This window comes from Schistocerca piceifrons, chromosome 4 (assembly GCF_021461385.2).
Source record: "Schistocerca piceifrons isolate TAMUIC-IGC-003096 chromosome 4, iqSchPice1.1, whole genome shotgun sequence".
Taxonomy (NCBI): Eukaryota; Metazoa; Arthropoda; class Insecta; order Orthoptera; family Acrididae; genus Schistocerca; species Schistocerca piceifrons.
Window position 1 is genome coordinate 378157599 of NC_060141.1, and position 16799 is coordinate 378174397.

The following is a 16799-nucleotide window of genomic DNA, read 5'->3' on the forward strand; positions in this document are numbered from 1 at the left end:
TCACCTATCTGATGTTTTTTCCATCCCAAATGATCCCCAATTTGATTATTCCCTCTTCCCTGACATCATCGATCGCATGGATACCTCTGTTCCTCCCCTTGCTCCTAGTTTCCAGTACTTGGGCCACACACTATCATCTGAACTTAACGTTCCCATCACTTCACGGGAGATCAGCCTCACACTCCGCACTAAACACAACGCTGCTCCCAGCCACGATCGTGTTACCTACTGCCACCTCAAACATTGCCCTCCCTCCTTTCTTGCAGTCTTTGCCACCCTTTGCAACGTAATCCTTGCCACCGGCTTCTACCCCGACATGTGGAACCTGATGTTCTCTTAACCCAACAAGCCTCTGCCGATTATTTATCCCTCCTATCAACTCTGATCCTCACTTCCCCCTTCCTTTTCTGTCCTTTTCCTGGGCTCCCTCTCCCCCTTTCCATCCTGTTTTTTTCCCTGCCTACCCCCTCTCTCTGCCTCCCCTGAGTCCTCTCTGGCCAGACATGGGGGTTGAACCCCTCTACCATCCTCCACACCTACAAATCCTTAATCCATCCCATCCTTTGTTATGCCAGTCCCACCTGGATATCTGCCCCCCCCCCCCAAAAATTCTATAAGTCCCTCCAGATCCTTGAGCACCACGCACTCCGTCTTGCCTTCTACATATGCCTCCCGTCCCCCACGTGGATCCTCTACGAAATGATTCCTTCCCCCATCTGCTCCTATTCCTCGAACATATCTACATACTCTACACCTCCCACCCCCTTGATCCCCCTCATCCCCTGGTTGCTCCACTCCTCTCCAACCCCCGCACTTCCACTATTGTATCCCCCCTACCCTCCATCTCCTTTCCCAAAGTGGCTTCCGTCAACTCCCCCTCCCAGATGATGCCCTCCCTCCCTCCATTTATCCCTCCTATCAACTCTGATCCTCACCTCCCCCTTCCTTTTCTGTCCTTTTCCTAGGCTCCCTCTCCCCCCTTCCATCCTGTTTTTTCCCTGCCTACCCCCTCTCTCTGCCTCCCCTCTCTCCCCCGAGTCCTTTTGCATTTCCCTCCTCTGCCTTTCCCCATTCCCTCTCGCATCTGCCATGCCCCCCCCCCTTATGAGTCCTCTCCCTCTGTCGGTCCCCCCCCTTTTTCCTGTCCTCCCCCTTTTTCCCCCTCACCTGTCCAGGTCCCCCCTCCCCCCCATCAGCCCTTGGCTGTGGTGTGTCATCTTCATGCCGACCTTCTAGTGCAGTGTACTGTCGCTGGGTGTGATTTTTATATCTCCTGCGAACAGAAACTAGACTGACGCCGTGTTTTTTTTAATTGTCTGTCCACTATTTTACCTGTCTGCTTCCTGTGTATTTTATTAGCATCACCCACACTTTGTTTTATGTTTTAACTTTACACAATTTTCTGCCGTTTTGCAGTTTAAGTCACCGTTTTATCGCCTGCCTTTATTGTTTCTTATCTTCATATGTTTTAAAAATTCTGTAGGCTGAAGAGCAGCGTACTAAGCTGCAACCAGCCCACCCCCTCAGGGGGAATCGATATTCAATAAAGGGAAAAGAAAAGTGTGTAACTCATCAAATTCTCACGTCTCACACTCGTAATGAAAACCTCTGAACAGCCTATACCATCCTATTTTTCTGATAATGCAGGCGTGCCTCATGTATTATGTAAGACTTTTCAGAACTCCAGTAACAGTTATTTTACGAATTAATACATCCACGTAAGTGGAACCATGATTCGTTAGAAGAGTAAGTTAGATAAGGATCAATTTCTGCATCATATACCCTATTCTAAATCCGTTCACAAAACTGCGAAGTTTGTGCAGTGTCATACAGTTTAAGTTCTTGCACTGCAGTTATTTTATACGGCTGCAACTTAAGAAAGTTCTTAGTCGTTTGAATAGAGCCGTAGGAAATTCCCATTTGCTGAGGAAAGACATCGAACTAATTTTCTAGGAGATCTTTCCGAAGCGTGCGCAGTGTTATCCAGAGTTACTTCTGTGAGTACTATACGTGGTTGTCTGTGTTTCCTGTCAAGAACACTTCCCGTTTCGGGATTAGGAACTTCAACATCAGGAAATTCCTTTTTAAATAATCTCCTAACTGCATGCACTGATTTTGTAAGCACGTATACTCTTTGGCAAATCGAAAGTTGTATTTCGCCATTTTACTTGAAACACTTTCATTCAATACACTGTACTGCGTCATCTAACAAACACGCGCTACCTGGGCAAAAAATAAAAAGGTCTCGCAGAGAGGGGAAACATACTCCCCGCTAACGCTGCTGCCGGCCGGACCGGCAAGAAAATCAGAAAATCCTCGCCAGGCAGCTGCATTAATGAATGATCACCCTTAGAATTCTTGGCGTCTTGTGTTAATGGCAGCTCACGGTGCCACTACAGAAAGCTACAAGCTGTGGCGTCACATTAGTTGCGGGTGTGAACGCTGCTTAAGATGCCGTCCTCATAGGTACCTGTGTTAACATACTACGGATCTGATAAACTAAACTAAAAATTGTTTGAAGTCTGTGCTGTCACAATTCTTTGTACACTGTTTATCAGATATGAATGGAACCAACAGGGTAATGCCCTCGTCGTTGACGGGATATTAAAATGCCTGTACATTATCTTTGTCCGGAAGAAGACTTCGCTGTGATCTTTGAAGTGGCGCGATCAGAGGAATGAAATAAACACACCCACGTGTACTGTCAGCCGTGTGTCTTATTGTTTATAAATTTTTGTAAATATTGTTGTACGAGATGGATGAGTCAACGTTGTTAAGTTATAAGACTCGAGCAGAACAAGCTGTAAGTAACGGTACGGTAAGACCACCACAGTAACCATTTTACAGATTACAATTTCTTCACATAATTTCATCATATTTTTATTAGGAGGCTGCTATTGTTGCGTTAACTAAGGAGCTTGAGAATATAAAAGGAGGGAAATGTGTGAGTGAATTATCGAAAACCAACCCAGAAATTAAGAAATTAGCGGATGCAAATAACGCTTTGAAGTACCGAATACGAATTCTGCAGCGGGTGAGTATTTTATAGGTTTTACAGTGGCTACGTATTTGTTGTCGACGTTACTCTAATATTTGCGTTTGATGTGCGTACTCACGTTTCGAATCCTGTGTGACATGCGGGTTTGGGTAAAAGAAAGGAAATAGTCTTTATTTTGACACACAGCCCCGAAGAAAATATGTATGTTATTACACGAGAAATCTACATACCATCGCGACCTTAGGATGCAGACATACGTTAGTACTTTGTGTACATAATATATGTTGATGAAGACGCCTATGACATTTGATGTGTTGAAAGCTGCCAAGTGCTCTTAAGGTAACATACTTGATTACAAGAATCTCAAGCTGAAAGAATACTTGCAACTGTCTGAGGACTGGCTGATTATTTTATGGCATATTGATAGTAATGTGATATACATTGCTCCCCAGGTTTAAATTCGATTATTTAAGTTATTTAGATACTCTTCAACCCTTGTGGCTATAGCACAGACGTACAAATAGACTGTTTCACATGGATGACTACAGTAAGTGCATACAAGTAATAAGAAATTCCCCATTATTTACATACAAACTCTTCTGCATTGTAAAACTCTGCTTATACTAAATAAAATCAGAAGTTTCTGAAATATCCTGTCATTCATAGTGTCCTGTAGATTCTTAATAGACAATTAATTAATCTCTTATGTGAGTATTTAGGGTGTTTCTTAACAACAGTGTTTGATATATTTCTCAGTTGGTCTTTATTTCTTGTCTTATTAAGTAACATCTGTGTTTGTGTCAAGTAATGTATTGTCTTTAATTAATGAAACTATTGTTCTATATATTTAAGAGCTGGAGATGTTAAAGTTTAGATGTTGAAAGGCATTTTTGCATGAGCAGTTTCTTTTTTATTGGTATGGGTTTTTTTTTTTTTTTTTTTTTTTTTTTAAGAAGATACAAAAATTGTAATACTGCCCATACAGTAATGCCATACTGCAAGTATGGTTCAGAAGGAGGGTGGTGCATTGTACACACAGTTTATTTACATATTGCGCAATCTCTTTCACAAGAAATGGCCTGTTACAGTTCTTAATTTACAGCAGATATTGCCTGTGTGTTTCCTCCATTGGAGCATATTGTGTAATATAATTCCAAAGTTTCATGCAGAGTTTACTAATTCCAGTCTTGTTTCATCTATATCTATGTGATCTTTTTCTTTGTCAGTGGACACCATGAACATTGGCTTTTTCCATTTCAAAAACACGTGTTGTATGTAATTCAAGATAATATTTTACACCTAGGTAACTAATAATATGCAGCTCTGTAACAGGATGTACTAAAAAGGAGTATGTCCTCCTTGAACAGGTTTGAAATTTGTAATGGACGTTCATGGCATTTAGTTACATAGAACTGTTCTTGACCATTTGTGAAAGTGATGTTCATTACTGGCACATTTATTCTTTTCTGACTCTGAGTGCCATTTTTACAGTCCACTATGGCTTAATTGTACATCCATCTTGTTAAATGGTGGGATAAAATTGTTTTTCAGTAGTGAACTACCCTCTAGAGCAACTTGATGGAGTAGCTTCATCTTACAGGAGCTACAAGTTTCCAGATATATATTGACTTGTGATCCTGAGGAAGGAGTCTTATTTAGGTATACCTCTATATTTGTATTTTTGAATTTACAGAAGTTTGAGTGTGGTCATTGATAACTACTCTCTCATTACAGTGGCTGGGCTGTGTTTTCCATCCACAACCTTCAGCACAGTGTAATTCCTATCTCAAAACATGGATTCCTTAATGTGGTGACAGTGAGCATCACACATCTTTGAAGGCTTTGTAGTATTTATTACATTCAACCTCCAGTTATAAATAAATTATTTAAAATAATACATCAAATGATAGAGCAAATCAAACAATTGGAATCGGTCATTTCCCTTGACCTATATAAGTCAACTATAACTGCTGACACGAAAAAACCAAAACCACAACACCTCGAAAATTAAAAACTCAAACATCCCTATGTAAATTAAGACACATTCAATACACAATAAATGCACAAAACATTACAACTCGAGAAAAATAGACACAAAAAAACAATTATGTACCACCAACAAATTTCGACTGGCTATCCCCCCCCCCTCTCTCTCTCTCTCTCTCTCTCTCTCTCTCTCTCTCTCTCTCACTCACACACACACACACACACACACACACACACACACACACACACACACACACACACACAACTAACTCGAACTCCGCACTGTAATGATGTCACACACCAAAATACCCTTACGTCATGGGTCAAAACAGACGGGTGGAATCGGACGCTTCTGTTGATCCAACTTTGCAAACGTGTTGTTGCATGATGATGATTTTTGTCATCTTCAGTGATGAATTGACATTACACCTAAGTGGAAGTGAACACACATAATGTGTGCACGGGATGGTAAAGTTGCAGCGAGATTTCCTTAATTGACTTGTTTTTTGTGCCATATCCTGGTAAATAGTTTATGGGCCTTTCTTTTTCAGTGAAGCAACTGTAACTTGTGTTTCTTATCTTCATGCTTTAGAATTATGGCTCTTTTCTCAATTGGAAGAAGCTGAACCACATAAATTTGCCTCACTGGCATAACTCAGTACGTGACTGGTTAAACAACGTTGTACCATACCGCTGCATTGACCATAAGATGCTAGACGGCAGAACTTGTATCGCAAATCTCCATATTCACACACAATCTGAGATCATGCGATTTTTATCTTGGGGGTTCAGAATGGATCATGTATATGTACTTTCCCTACCAAGTTATATACCTGACTTTAGAAACAGTAATATTGCAACAATTTTTCCAGACACACTGATCAAGGTTTGGGAAGAATTCAGCTATCAACTGGACATGGGTGAATGGTGCTCACATTGAACACTTTTAAGAAAAACTGTTTGAGTTGTTGTTTCATTTGAAGTATTATTTATAATTTTAAGTTGAATGTAATAAGGCCTAGAAAGCCTTAAATCTACGTATTCATTTTGAAACACCCTTTAGTTTGAATATTGTAAGATAATTTGAGAGGTACACAGATTAATACACACTACTATCATCTATATTTGCATGGTATGAAACATTTGGAATTGGTACTTCAGAGGCTATTAACCACATCCCCATTGGGATCAAAAGAATGAGGTGCAAACCCTTGGTTCTCAGATTCAGTTATCTTCAAAGAATTGGACACTAAAGTGATAGAGCTCTATAAGAACATTATTGTCAAGTGTAACAATGGGCTTTCTGGTTGTTTAGCTGCAGGTAATAAAGAATACTGTGATACTCAGTTGGGAAAATCAGTAAAATCGTTTAAGAAAAATTTAGAGGAAAAAGTAGATAATGTGCACATGAAATTAAATTCTGTATTAAATACATCTGTAGAGCATTTTAAACCCTGTTGTTACGTAAAACCAACCAAAAATGAGGAGAATGAATGCCTGACATTTTATTTCAGTGCATCACATCTGGAAAAACTAACCCTTCTCATATTCCGAGTTCTGACAGTGATAAGTAACCAGGCTTAACTATAAATTATATTGTAAAATGTGCTGTGTTATTAAAAAGCCTTACAGTATACAATATTTAATTAATTAAAAGCAGTGATATTATAGGGCATTATCAAACTGTATGAACAAAATATCAGTGAGAGAAATGAGATGGGATCAGGGATGATGAGACAGTTAAACCAGATTTGATACTATGTTTGGCAATTTTTTCCATTTTTTTTAAAGAAAAAAAAAGAGAGATATATACATTAATTTGGCCCAATAAGGCCACTGTTATGTAGTTCTTGCATTGGGATAACAATGTGTTGTGCTTTCTGAACAGCTGCAATATGGAACAACTTCAAAAATCATTTAGAAAGGTCAGGTGGCATATAATCCATAAATGTAAATTTAGGTGCTTCATTCTGTGTTCAGAGGGGAGGGGGGGGGGATGGTTTAAAATAAGTGTAAAATATTATAAAGTAACAATAAATGAGTGATACCCCCTAATGCGGAACTTCGGTGCTACAAGACAGTTGTGCCTGGAGTATTACATGTCTTGAGGAACTACGTCTCTAGGAGGCAACTCAAAAAGTAGTGGAATTAGAAAGGAGAACCGAAAAATTCTCGGGAAAAGCTGTGATTCCACTAATTTAAATGGCATGCAGATTAAAAGAAAAATATAGACCTATGTACAGCAGTAAGCAGGTTTACTGATGCTGTACATAGATTGTATGGTCACATCTGTGGAATAGGCAACACTAGATTAAAAGAAATTAAGCGGGACTTAAATGAATGCCACAAAAGATTCCGTCAGAGAACACAAAGCCTTTGGAATCCTAGTTGAAAATTACACATTCCCAGAGAAAGCTAAAAAGACTACTCGAAAACAGAGGGCAGAGAAACACTAGAAACAACATAGTAAATTGTAGGAGAGATTTTGAAAAGAGAAGAACAAAAGGAAGCTGTCAGACCTAGCTAATAAGTTCAAACTGTACTTTAACTGTGCATAAGAAAGAAAGAAGTGGAAGAAAGAACATTAAATACAGCATTCTGTACACATACTCTTTGTGTATTAATGTTGTGTAGTAAAGACATACAACACTTTTTAACAACTGCAATATCTGCTGCAATGATAAAACGTAGATGTTAACCATAGGGGGAAGTTAATGTGATAGTGCAGCATACATAATGGTAGCTTATGCTTCCACAACACAAAGAGCCATGTTATACAATTCTAAATGAGTAGCAGTAATTCACAGGTCCTAGTAATAAAGGGTACTAGCCAAAAGTAATTGAAATTTCACCTGTGAAATTCCTTAAGTTTTTGGGAAATAATATACAGAAATTATATGAATGCATTGAAAAGATTATGGCAAAAAAAAGATCACTAGGTTTGTAAGAGATTCTTGAAGTTTTAATATCAACGAGGATAGATTGCTACTCACTGTAAAGATAACACGCACACTAAGCTTTCAACCAAAGCCTTATTCAGAATGAAGGAAAAACAGATACACACATGCAAGTAGGCGCACCTCACACACACGGTGGCTATCTCTAGCTGCTTAGGCCAGACTTGATGTTTTCCTTATGGATAGAATATTTCATTGTCTTTTGGTCATGCATCCAGCACAACAGTACTAGGTATACACAGCTGGTTTGTAGAGGTCCTTTCGAGGACAGTGAAGCTCTTATGCTAAAAACTGAACTCTTAGCTGCTGTTATGCTTTCTGCTGATTTAAATTCTGCTTAATGTATCATTGGATAGTAGTCCTCAAGGGTCTTGTAGGGAGCAGTTTCAGTTTTTGAAACTGGAGTCACTGTTCCTTAAAATAGGTAATTAAAGTTGTAATTGACAGTGGGGACAGATTCCAGAGCTCACACCAAGAAAAAACCCTCTAGACCTAACAGAGGTCCTCCATTGTGCCACTAGACAAGCTAACCACTTGCCTATGGTGGAAAAATTATGACCAGTAATGAATGTAAATTTTTGGTGGCTCTTGTAAACATAGTCACAACACAGGGTAAAATGCATATGGCAGTGAATGAAACAGTGATAGGTGAGTGTAGAAAACATGGAAGAGTGGCATGCATGCATGCATGTCAGTGATGACAGTAATGCATGGAGGAAAGGCCTACAGGAGACCTTTATTGAGCAGGTAAAGCAGCAGCAACAGCTGAGTGCAATTAGAGAAGCAACAGCAGCAATTAAAAATTTAGTTATTACTTTTATCCAGTTACCTTCATTAATAATTGTTGTTGTTATGGTCTTCAGTCCTGAACTGGTTTGATGCAGCTCTCCATGCTACTATATCCTGTGCAAGCTTCTTCATCTCCCAGTACTTATTGCAACCTACATCCTTCTGACTCTGCTTAGTTTATTCATCTCTTGGTCTCCCTCTATGATTTTTACCCTCCACACTGCGATCCAATGCTAAATTTGTGATCCCCTGATGCCTCAGAACATGTCCTACCAACCGGTCCCTTCTTCTTGTCATGTTGTGCCACCAACTCCTCTTCTCCCCAATTCTATTCAATACCTCCTCATTAGTTATGTGACCTTCCCATTTAATCTTCAGCATTCTTCTGTGGCACCACATTTTGAAAGCTTCTGTTCTCTTCTTGTCCAAACTATTTATCGTCCATGTTTCACTTCCATACATGGCTACACTCCATACAAATACTTTCAGAAATGACTTCCTGACACTTAAATCTATACTCGATGTTAACAAATTTCTCTTCTTCAGAAACGCTTTCCTTGCCATTGCCAGTCTACATTTTATATCTTCTCTACTTCGACCATCATCAGTTATTTTGCTCTCCAAATAGCAAAACTCCTTTACTAATTTAAGTGTCTCATTTCCTAATCTAATTCCCTCAGCATCACCCGACTAAATTCGAATACATTCCATTATCCTCGTTTGGCTTTTGTTGATGTTCATCTTACATCCCTCCTTTCAACCCACTATCCATTCCGTTCAAATGCTCTTCTAAGTCCTTTGCTGTCTCTGACAGAATTACAATGTCATTGGCGAACCTCAAAGTTTTTATTTCTTCTCCATAGATTTTAATACCTACACCAAATTTTTCTTTTGTTTCCTTTACTGCTTGCTCAATATACAGATTGAATAACATCGGGGAGAGGCTACAACCCTGTCTCACTCCCTTCCCAACCACTGCTTCCCTTTCATGTCCCTCGACTCTTATAGCTGCCATCTGGTTTCTGTACAAATTGTAAATAGCCTTTTGCTCCCTGTATTTTACCCGTGCCACCTTTAGAATTTGAAAGAGAGTATTCCAGTCAACATTGTCAAAAGCTTTCTCTAAGTTTACAAATGCTAGAATCGTTGGTTTGCATTTCCTTAATCTTTCTTCTAAGATAAGTCGTAAGGTCAGTATTGCCTCACGTGTTCCAACATTTCTATGGAATCCAAACTGTTCTTCCCCGAGGCCACCTTCTACCAGTTTTTCCATTCATCTGTAAAGAATTTGCATTAGTATTTTGCAGCTGTGACTTATGAAAATTACCAAACTATCAGTTTAATATCTGACAACACCTGATTTCTTTGGGATTGGAATTATTATATTCTTCTTTAAGTCTGAGGATATTTCGCATGTCTCATACATCTTGCTCAGCAGATGGTAGAGTTTTGTCAGGACTGGCTCTCCCAAGGCCGTCAGTAATTCTAATGGAATGTTGTCTACTCTCGGGGCCTTGTTTTGACTCAGGTTTTTCAGTGCTCTGTCAAACTCTTCACACAGTATTGTATCTCCCATTTCATCTTCATCTACATCCTCTTCCATTTCCATAATATTGTCCTCAAGTACATCGCCCTTGTATAGACCCTCTGTATACTCCTTCCACCTTCAGGCTTTCCCTTCTTGTCTTAGAACTGGGTTTCCATCTGAGCTCTTGATATTCGTACAAGTGGCTCTCTTTTCTCCAAAGGTCTCTTTAATTTTCCTGTAGGCAGTATCTATCTTGCCCCTAGTGAGATAAGCCTCTACGCCCTTACATTGCCCTCTAGCCATCCCTGCTTAGCCATTTTGCACTTTCTTTCGATCTCATTTTTGAGACGTTTGTATTCCTTTTTGCCTGCTTCATTTACTGCATTTTTATATTTTCTCCTTTCATCAATTAAATTCAATATTTCTTCTGCTACCCAAGGATTTCTATTAGCCCTTGTCTTTTTACCTACTTGATCCTCTGCTGCCTTCACTACTTCATCCCTCAAAGCTATCCATTCTTTTTCTACCGTATTTCTTTCCCCTATTCCTGTCAATTGTTCCCTTATGCTCTCCCTGAAACTCTGTACAACCTCTGGTTTAGTCGATTTATCCAGGTCCCATCTCCTTAAATTCCCACCTTTTTGCAGTTTCTTCAGTTTTAATCTACAGTTCATAACCAATAGATTGCGGTCAGAGTCCACATCTGCCCCTGGAAATGTCTTACAATTTAAAACCTGGTTCCTAAATCTCTGTCTTATCATTATATAGTCTATCTGATACCTTCTAGTATCTTCGGGATTCTTCCATGTATACAACCTTCTTTTATGATTCTGGAACCAAGTGTTAGCTATGATATTAATAATAATAGCAGTAATAATTGTTATTAATAATAATGCTGCATAATATGTCAAATTTATCAAAAGATTATTTGATTGAGAAAAGTAACAAATTATGATACAGAATTGCTTTCTAGTTCATAATTTTGGAGGCAAAATATTTAGTGTTGCCAAAGGATGCACATAAAAGTAGAAGTAACAAGACTATCCTAGTTTTCGGATCTAAGAATGTCTTCCTCAGGTAGAAGAGGAGAGGCTGAGGAAGATTAAAAAGGAAGGGAGGCTCACCAGACCTCAGGTTGAGACAGACCCATCTGTAGTATGATGAATGGTGTATCCCTCGTATGTTGGGGTCTGAGTGACCTGCCCTTCCTTTGTAACGTCCTTTTACCTATACTTCTCTCCTCCCTGAAGAAGGAACTATTAGTGCTGAAAGCTAAGTAGTGTGCTGTCACTTTTGATTTTATATGTATCTATCAGCAGCACTACAAATTTTGCCTCGTGAAGTACTGGGCAACAGTGGTATCTCATAGTTCATTATGTTAATTCCGAGTTAGTAATAACAAGAGGATAGGGAAGCTGTTGAATTTGACCTGTTGTTATTAAACCGTCCTTACAGTCTATTGGAGAAATTTAGGAAAATATACTTTAGGAGACTATTCTGTGTACTAATTACAAAAATATCTTGTAAATTCCAACAGTATTATGAAAATGATGGATTGCTTCTCACCATATAGAGGAGATGTTGGGTTGTAGACAGACACTATGAAAAGACTTCTATACATATAAGTTTTCAGCCAAGAGGCCTTCTTCTGAACTAGAAAACACACACATGTTCAAATAAGCCCAAATACACACAGATGACTCTCTCTGGCCACTGTGGCCAGAGACACGTGTGTGAGTTGCGCTTGTGTAATTGTGTGTGTTTTCTGCTTCAGAAGAAGGCCTTTTGGCTGAAAGCTTAAATGTACAGTAGTCTTCTTGTTGTGCCTGCCTGCAACTCAGTGTCTCCTGTATATGATGAGTAGCAAATCTGTCCTTTCAAATAATATTGTTGTTATTCCAGCCTTACTTTCCATTATTTAATTTCACCGAATTCCATTAATTTTACTATCAGTAACAGTCAGCTCAACTGTAAATAGCGTACAGGGAATAAATTTCCCCAAAGAAATGCCTTCAGCTTCAGCTCGAGAATATGTAGCTCTCCCTCTCTCCCTCCCTTTTTGCCCCTCCAGAAATATGTTGAAAATGCATGCTGCAGGGTAACACACACTAATTTGGATGCTAGATAATGACAAAGTTTCCCCATAAGTACCATGTCTACTGTATTTCCTATGTACTCTGATATGTGCATCTATTCCTTTGAAAAAGTTGTGTGTTGTTAACAGCACATTTCATCAGAGAGTAAATATACTGCAGTTTTGAGTAAATGTACTGCAGTTACCAAATGACTCCCCAGCATTTTAACTACAGTAGTGATCAACATGAATTAATATTACAAATTATCTACATGGCATAGTTTTGTACTAAAAATATCCTTTATGCCGTGTAGTTTGAGGTGCCATGTCACAGATTGGGTGGCCCGGGGACTGATGACCTCGGCAGTTTGGTCCCTTAGGAATTCACACACACAATATCCTTTTTGATTAAACTTATTCCCCAAAATATTATCCATTGTGATGCCAAGGATTGAAATTGTTTAAAGTGAGTCAGCATAAGTTAGTGCCAATGAAGTTGGATGATATCCTGATTGTGGACATGCTAATACTCTTTGGCAGGTCGAGAATACTTACCTTCCATCAGTGTTTCCATCCTCTTTATTTGTTACCAATACGTTTCCTCTGGTTTATCAGTTCAACATATATTCACAAAATCTTTATTTTCTCCATGTTTTCTTCTTGTTCTTGTCTGCTAACTTCACTGTGTCATATTTTCGTAATGAACAAGTTACACATAATTTTCTTGTTTTGTTTTCAGTCTATCAAAGAAGAGGAAGAAAAGAATAAACAACAGGGAAAGATCATGGATGGAAAGGTATATTTTTGATAGAGTGAACTAATAACAATAGAAATTTACTTTCCTAAAACTTGTCTTAATACAATTTTGTGTGTGTGTGGGAGCGGGAGAGCGCGCACGTCATAGCAGCTGAGAACGCTATAAATGTGGTACATTTGAGAGGGAATTTTTACATCATTTACGTTTTGTCTTTAATGTATAGCAAATTTGAATGTGGTTTAATAGTTCACTATTTTTGCTACTGTGCGATTTTTTCATAGCAGGTTTTATTATTCACCTTACTATAGCCTGCAGCTAATGTTACTGAGTTTAGGATGACAAATTAACATTGTTATGCCTATCGAAAGCTCTTCATCCAATAGTGTAGATAAACATATTTACCTGAGTATACATTTTTGTAAGAGTCTCGTGGAGAAAATTTTATTTTTAACGTTTTCTGACTAATGAAAGTTAAAAACTTGATGTGAAGTATCTGCCAAAATAGTTAACCTTATATCTATTCTAAACATATGCCATTTATTGATTATCTGCATTTGATAATACATGGAGAAATAAAGTAAACAAAAAGGAAACAGTTTATGTTACTTTGTAGCTCCACTGCCTTTTTTGCTTACTATTTAAGCCAGATTTTTGTGATATCACTATTTTTAATAACAATGGTGGTGGTGGTAGTGGTAGTAGTAGTAGTAGTAGTAGTAGTAGTAGTAGTACTAATAGTACTAATAGAAAAATGCGAAGTTATTGATACTAATAGAAATAATAATAATTACTGATATCATTATCTAGCGCGATTCTTGGAGCTAGTGTGTGATATTGGACCCTGTCCTGAAATCTTGGTTGTTGTGACAGACTGATCTGTAGTGTGGTCCAAGATAAAGAAGGTTTTTGAGTTGATGAAGCCGGTGAAATGTAAATATGAAGTAATTGTTGTGGTATCAGACTGACCTAGGGTGACTTAATATTTGCACATACATCATATTTAAATGCGCTTTGCCATATTTAACATTCTTTCCGTCATAAAAAGTAAAACTGCAGTATAATTTTAGAAAATATTCATTAGATAATGGGCAAGTCTCTGACATGTATTTTGATGTGTATTACGCATATAAATAAGTTACATGGTGGTGTCTGCTGTGTAACTTTTATCAATATTAAGCTTTCAGAATGAGATTTTCACTCTGCAGCGGAGTGTGCGCTGATATGAAACTTCCTGGCAGATTAAAACTGTGTGCCCGACCAAGACTCGAACTTGGGACCTTTGCCTTTCGCGGGCAAGTGCTCTACCAACTGAGCTACCGAAGCACGACTCACGCCCGGTACTCACAGCTTTACTTCTGCCAGTATCTCGTCTCCTACCTTCCAAACTTTACAGAAGCTCTCCTGCGAATCTTGCAGAACTGCCTGCGAAAGGCAAAGGTCCCAAGTTCGAGTCTCGGTCAGGCACACAGTTTTAATCTGCCAGGAAGTTTAATATTAAGCTGTTTCTTCTGTATATGTCGCGATTATTTCTGAGGTATTAGCTGGCTCTGAGCACTATGGGACTTAATAGCTATGGTCATCAGTCCCCTAGAACTTAGAACTACTTAAACCTAACTAACCTAAGGACAGCACACAACACCCAGCCATCACGAGGCAGAGAAAATCCCTGACCCCGCCGGGAATCGAACCCGGGAACACGGGCGTGGGAAGCGAGAACGCTACCGCACGACCACGAGATGCGGGCTGAGGTATTAGCTGGTGTGGTACCTTATAGCAGAGCTGCAGTTGCTTGAATGAAACAAGCAACAATGAAATTTGTAATAATGGTTGTCACAAGCATTCGACTGGTTCTTCCAAGTATGTGGTGATTTCTGAGGTTGCGTTTATAATGGGAACTGAGAATACAGTTGTTTTTTCTGAATGCATAGTGGATGTCACATCTATGTTGATGTGAGAATGCAACAATATCCTTTTGTCTCTTGTTTCCGAGCAAGGTGTCTGCCCACTGTTCTCATAGGTTGTGTAGAACTGGTGGTTGGCATACCCCTTTTCCTTCCACCATGCCACACGGTGAGGATCATTGTTGAGTATCCGTCCAATTTTAAAGTCAGTTGAATTGAGACTGCAAATGGATTCAGGAAAACTGCACTTGAAATGTGGTAGACGTTCATCAGAAACCGAGGAATGTGGCGTACATTCCCATGGTTGGCAGCATGACAAAATTTGCTGTCTGCTCCCCATTCCCCTCCTCAAATTTGTCCTAGTTCTCAGCCAAGGTGGTGTCACTGTTTCCCCTCCAACCCTTCCACATTCATCAAAATAAATCAGCATGTGATGTCAACTGCCAAAGCTTTGTCTGTAAATGAAGACAACCCTTATATTAATCTCTTCCACAATGTAAAAATGTCGACCTCAGCAGCAATAGCTTAATCTGAAAATGTAAGATAACCTTGTATTTTTCAAATGACGAATTTTGGAAATAGCTCTTCTTTTAATCGGGTAAATATTTTATTTGTTACCATTTCATCAACATAAGACTCTGACATGTGTAAAGAATTGTTGCTTTCCATTGGTTTTGACAGAAATAAGAACAAAGAATGTATTGTAGTTAACAACTCTACTTTGTTAGATGCCTTTATTTGTGATTGGCTGGTTACCACAGTAGTTACGCTTTGTGAAAGTTCTTTTCAGTACTAGTTGGCTAAGCAAATATTAGTTCTTTTGCATACAAAATTTTCTTGGACGGTAATGCTTACAGAAAAAGGTCTTCTGTTGGTCTGTTTCATCCTTTTGGATATTAAGTAATTATATCAGTTCTTGTAATTTTAGAAAAGGATGCAAAACTTTATAATACAGCGCACAAGTGGTTATGCTCTCTCAGCATACTATTAAACTAAAAACACAACTTTTCCTTGAGCATCAATGGACATTTCAACATGTTAGTGAGGAAACTGCAGTTGAATAAGACATTTTGCACCAATTCACAAAGATCCCTATTAGTACTGTATAGTACCACTTTCACAGAAGTACTTTGCAGAAGCTCTACATTGAAAGTCACTTGAAAACTCTTGTAGTATGCATTATTGGATTGCATATTTAAAAATAATGTGTTTGTTTGTGGACTTGTGTGCACATGTAGCTTGTTTGAAATAAAATAGTTTATGTTGTTTGAAATCCTTGGGATATATAGTTTACAAGATTTCTCAGTGTTTTTCACCATGTAAGAAGAAAATAGGAATTGTTAATGGATGTGCACAGAGTGGATTATTTTTGCAAAGGCACTTCTGATGACAAACATCATCCGCCATGGTTCACCATGCACGAGTGTTTTGAAGTGGCACCGAGAACCCAAGGGAATGTGTTGTTCATCTGGCAAAGTTTTCCTAGAAAGAATACAAGACCCACCAGAGCTATTGAAAGAGTTAGTAAATGTATAGAATCTGCTGTCAAAACATTTTTTGGAGAACTCACGGGACAACAACAGTGCTTTCCAACTGACTTCTTTTGGAGCGAATCAGATCAGTGAAGGAGTGTGTATGTGTACTTCTAAGGTACAGGACCAAGTATACTATTTGAATGGCTCTTTGTCGCCAGTTAATGTCCCAGGGTTTTTACGAATTTATTTTGTAGCTAATTACCAAGACCAGGCAGGAGTTGGATATTTGTAATTTAAACTCAGGTTTGGTAAGAAGCCTGCAAAGTATACTACA

General features: G+C 38.7%; 1 protein-coding gene across 2 annotated transcripts in view; it reads left to right on the top strand.

Annotated features, from left to right (window-relative positions):
• The first annotated feature begins 2644 nt into the window (after positions 1 to 2644).
• LOC124795070 (arginine--tRNA ligase, cytoplasmic) overlaps positions 2645 to 16799 on the top strand; it is a 129729-nt gene continuing 115574 nt past the window's right edge. The window contains exons 1-3 of one of the 2 annotated variants that reach the window (XM_047258879.1): positions 2645 to 2803; positions 2888 to 3034; positions 13072 to 13128. In XM_047258879.1, the coding sequence (XP_047114835.1) occupies positions 2756 to 2803; positions 2888 to 3034; positions 13072 to 13128 (252 nt within the window). In that variant the 5' untranslated portion in view covers positions 2645 to 2755. Of the gene's footprint in view, positions 2814 to 2887; positions 3035 to 13071; positions 13129 to 16799 lie in introns of both variants that reach the window. The other variant, XM_047258880.1, reaches the window with a different exon arrangement.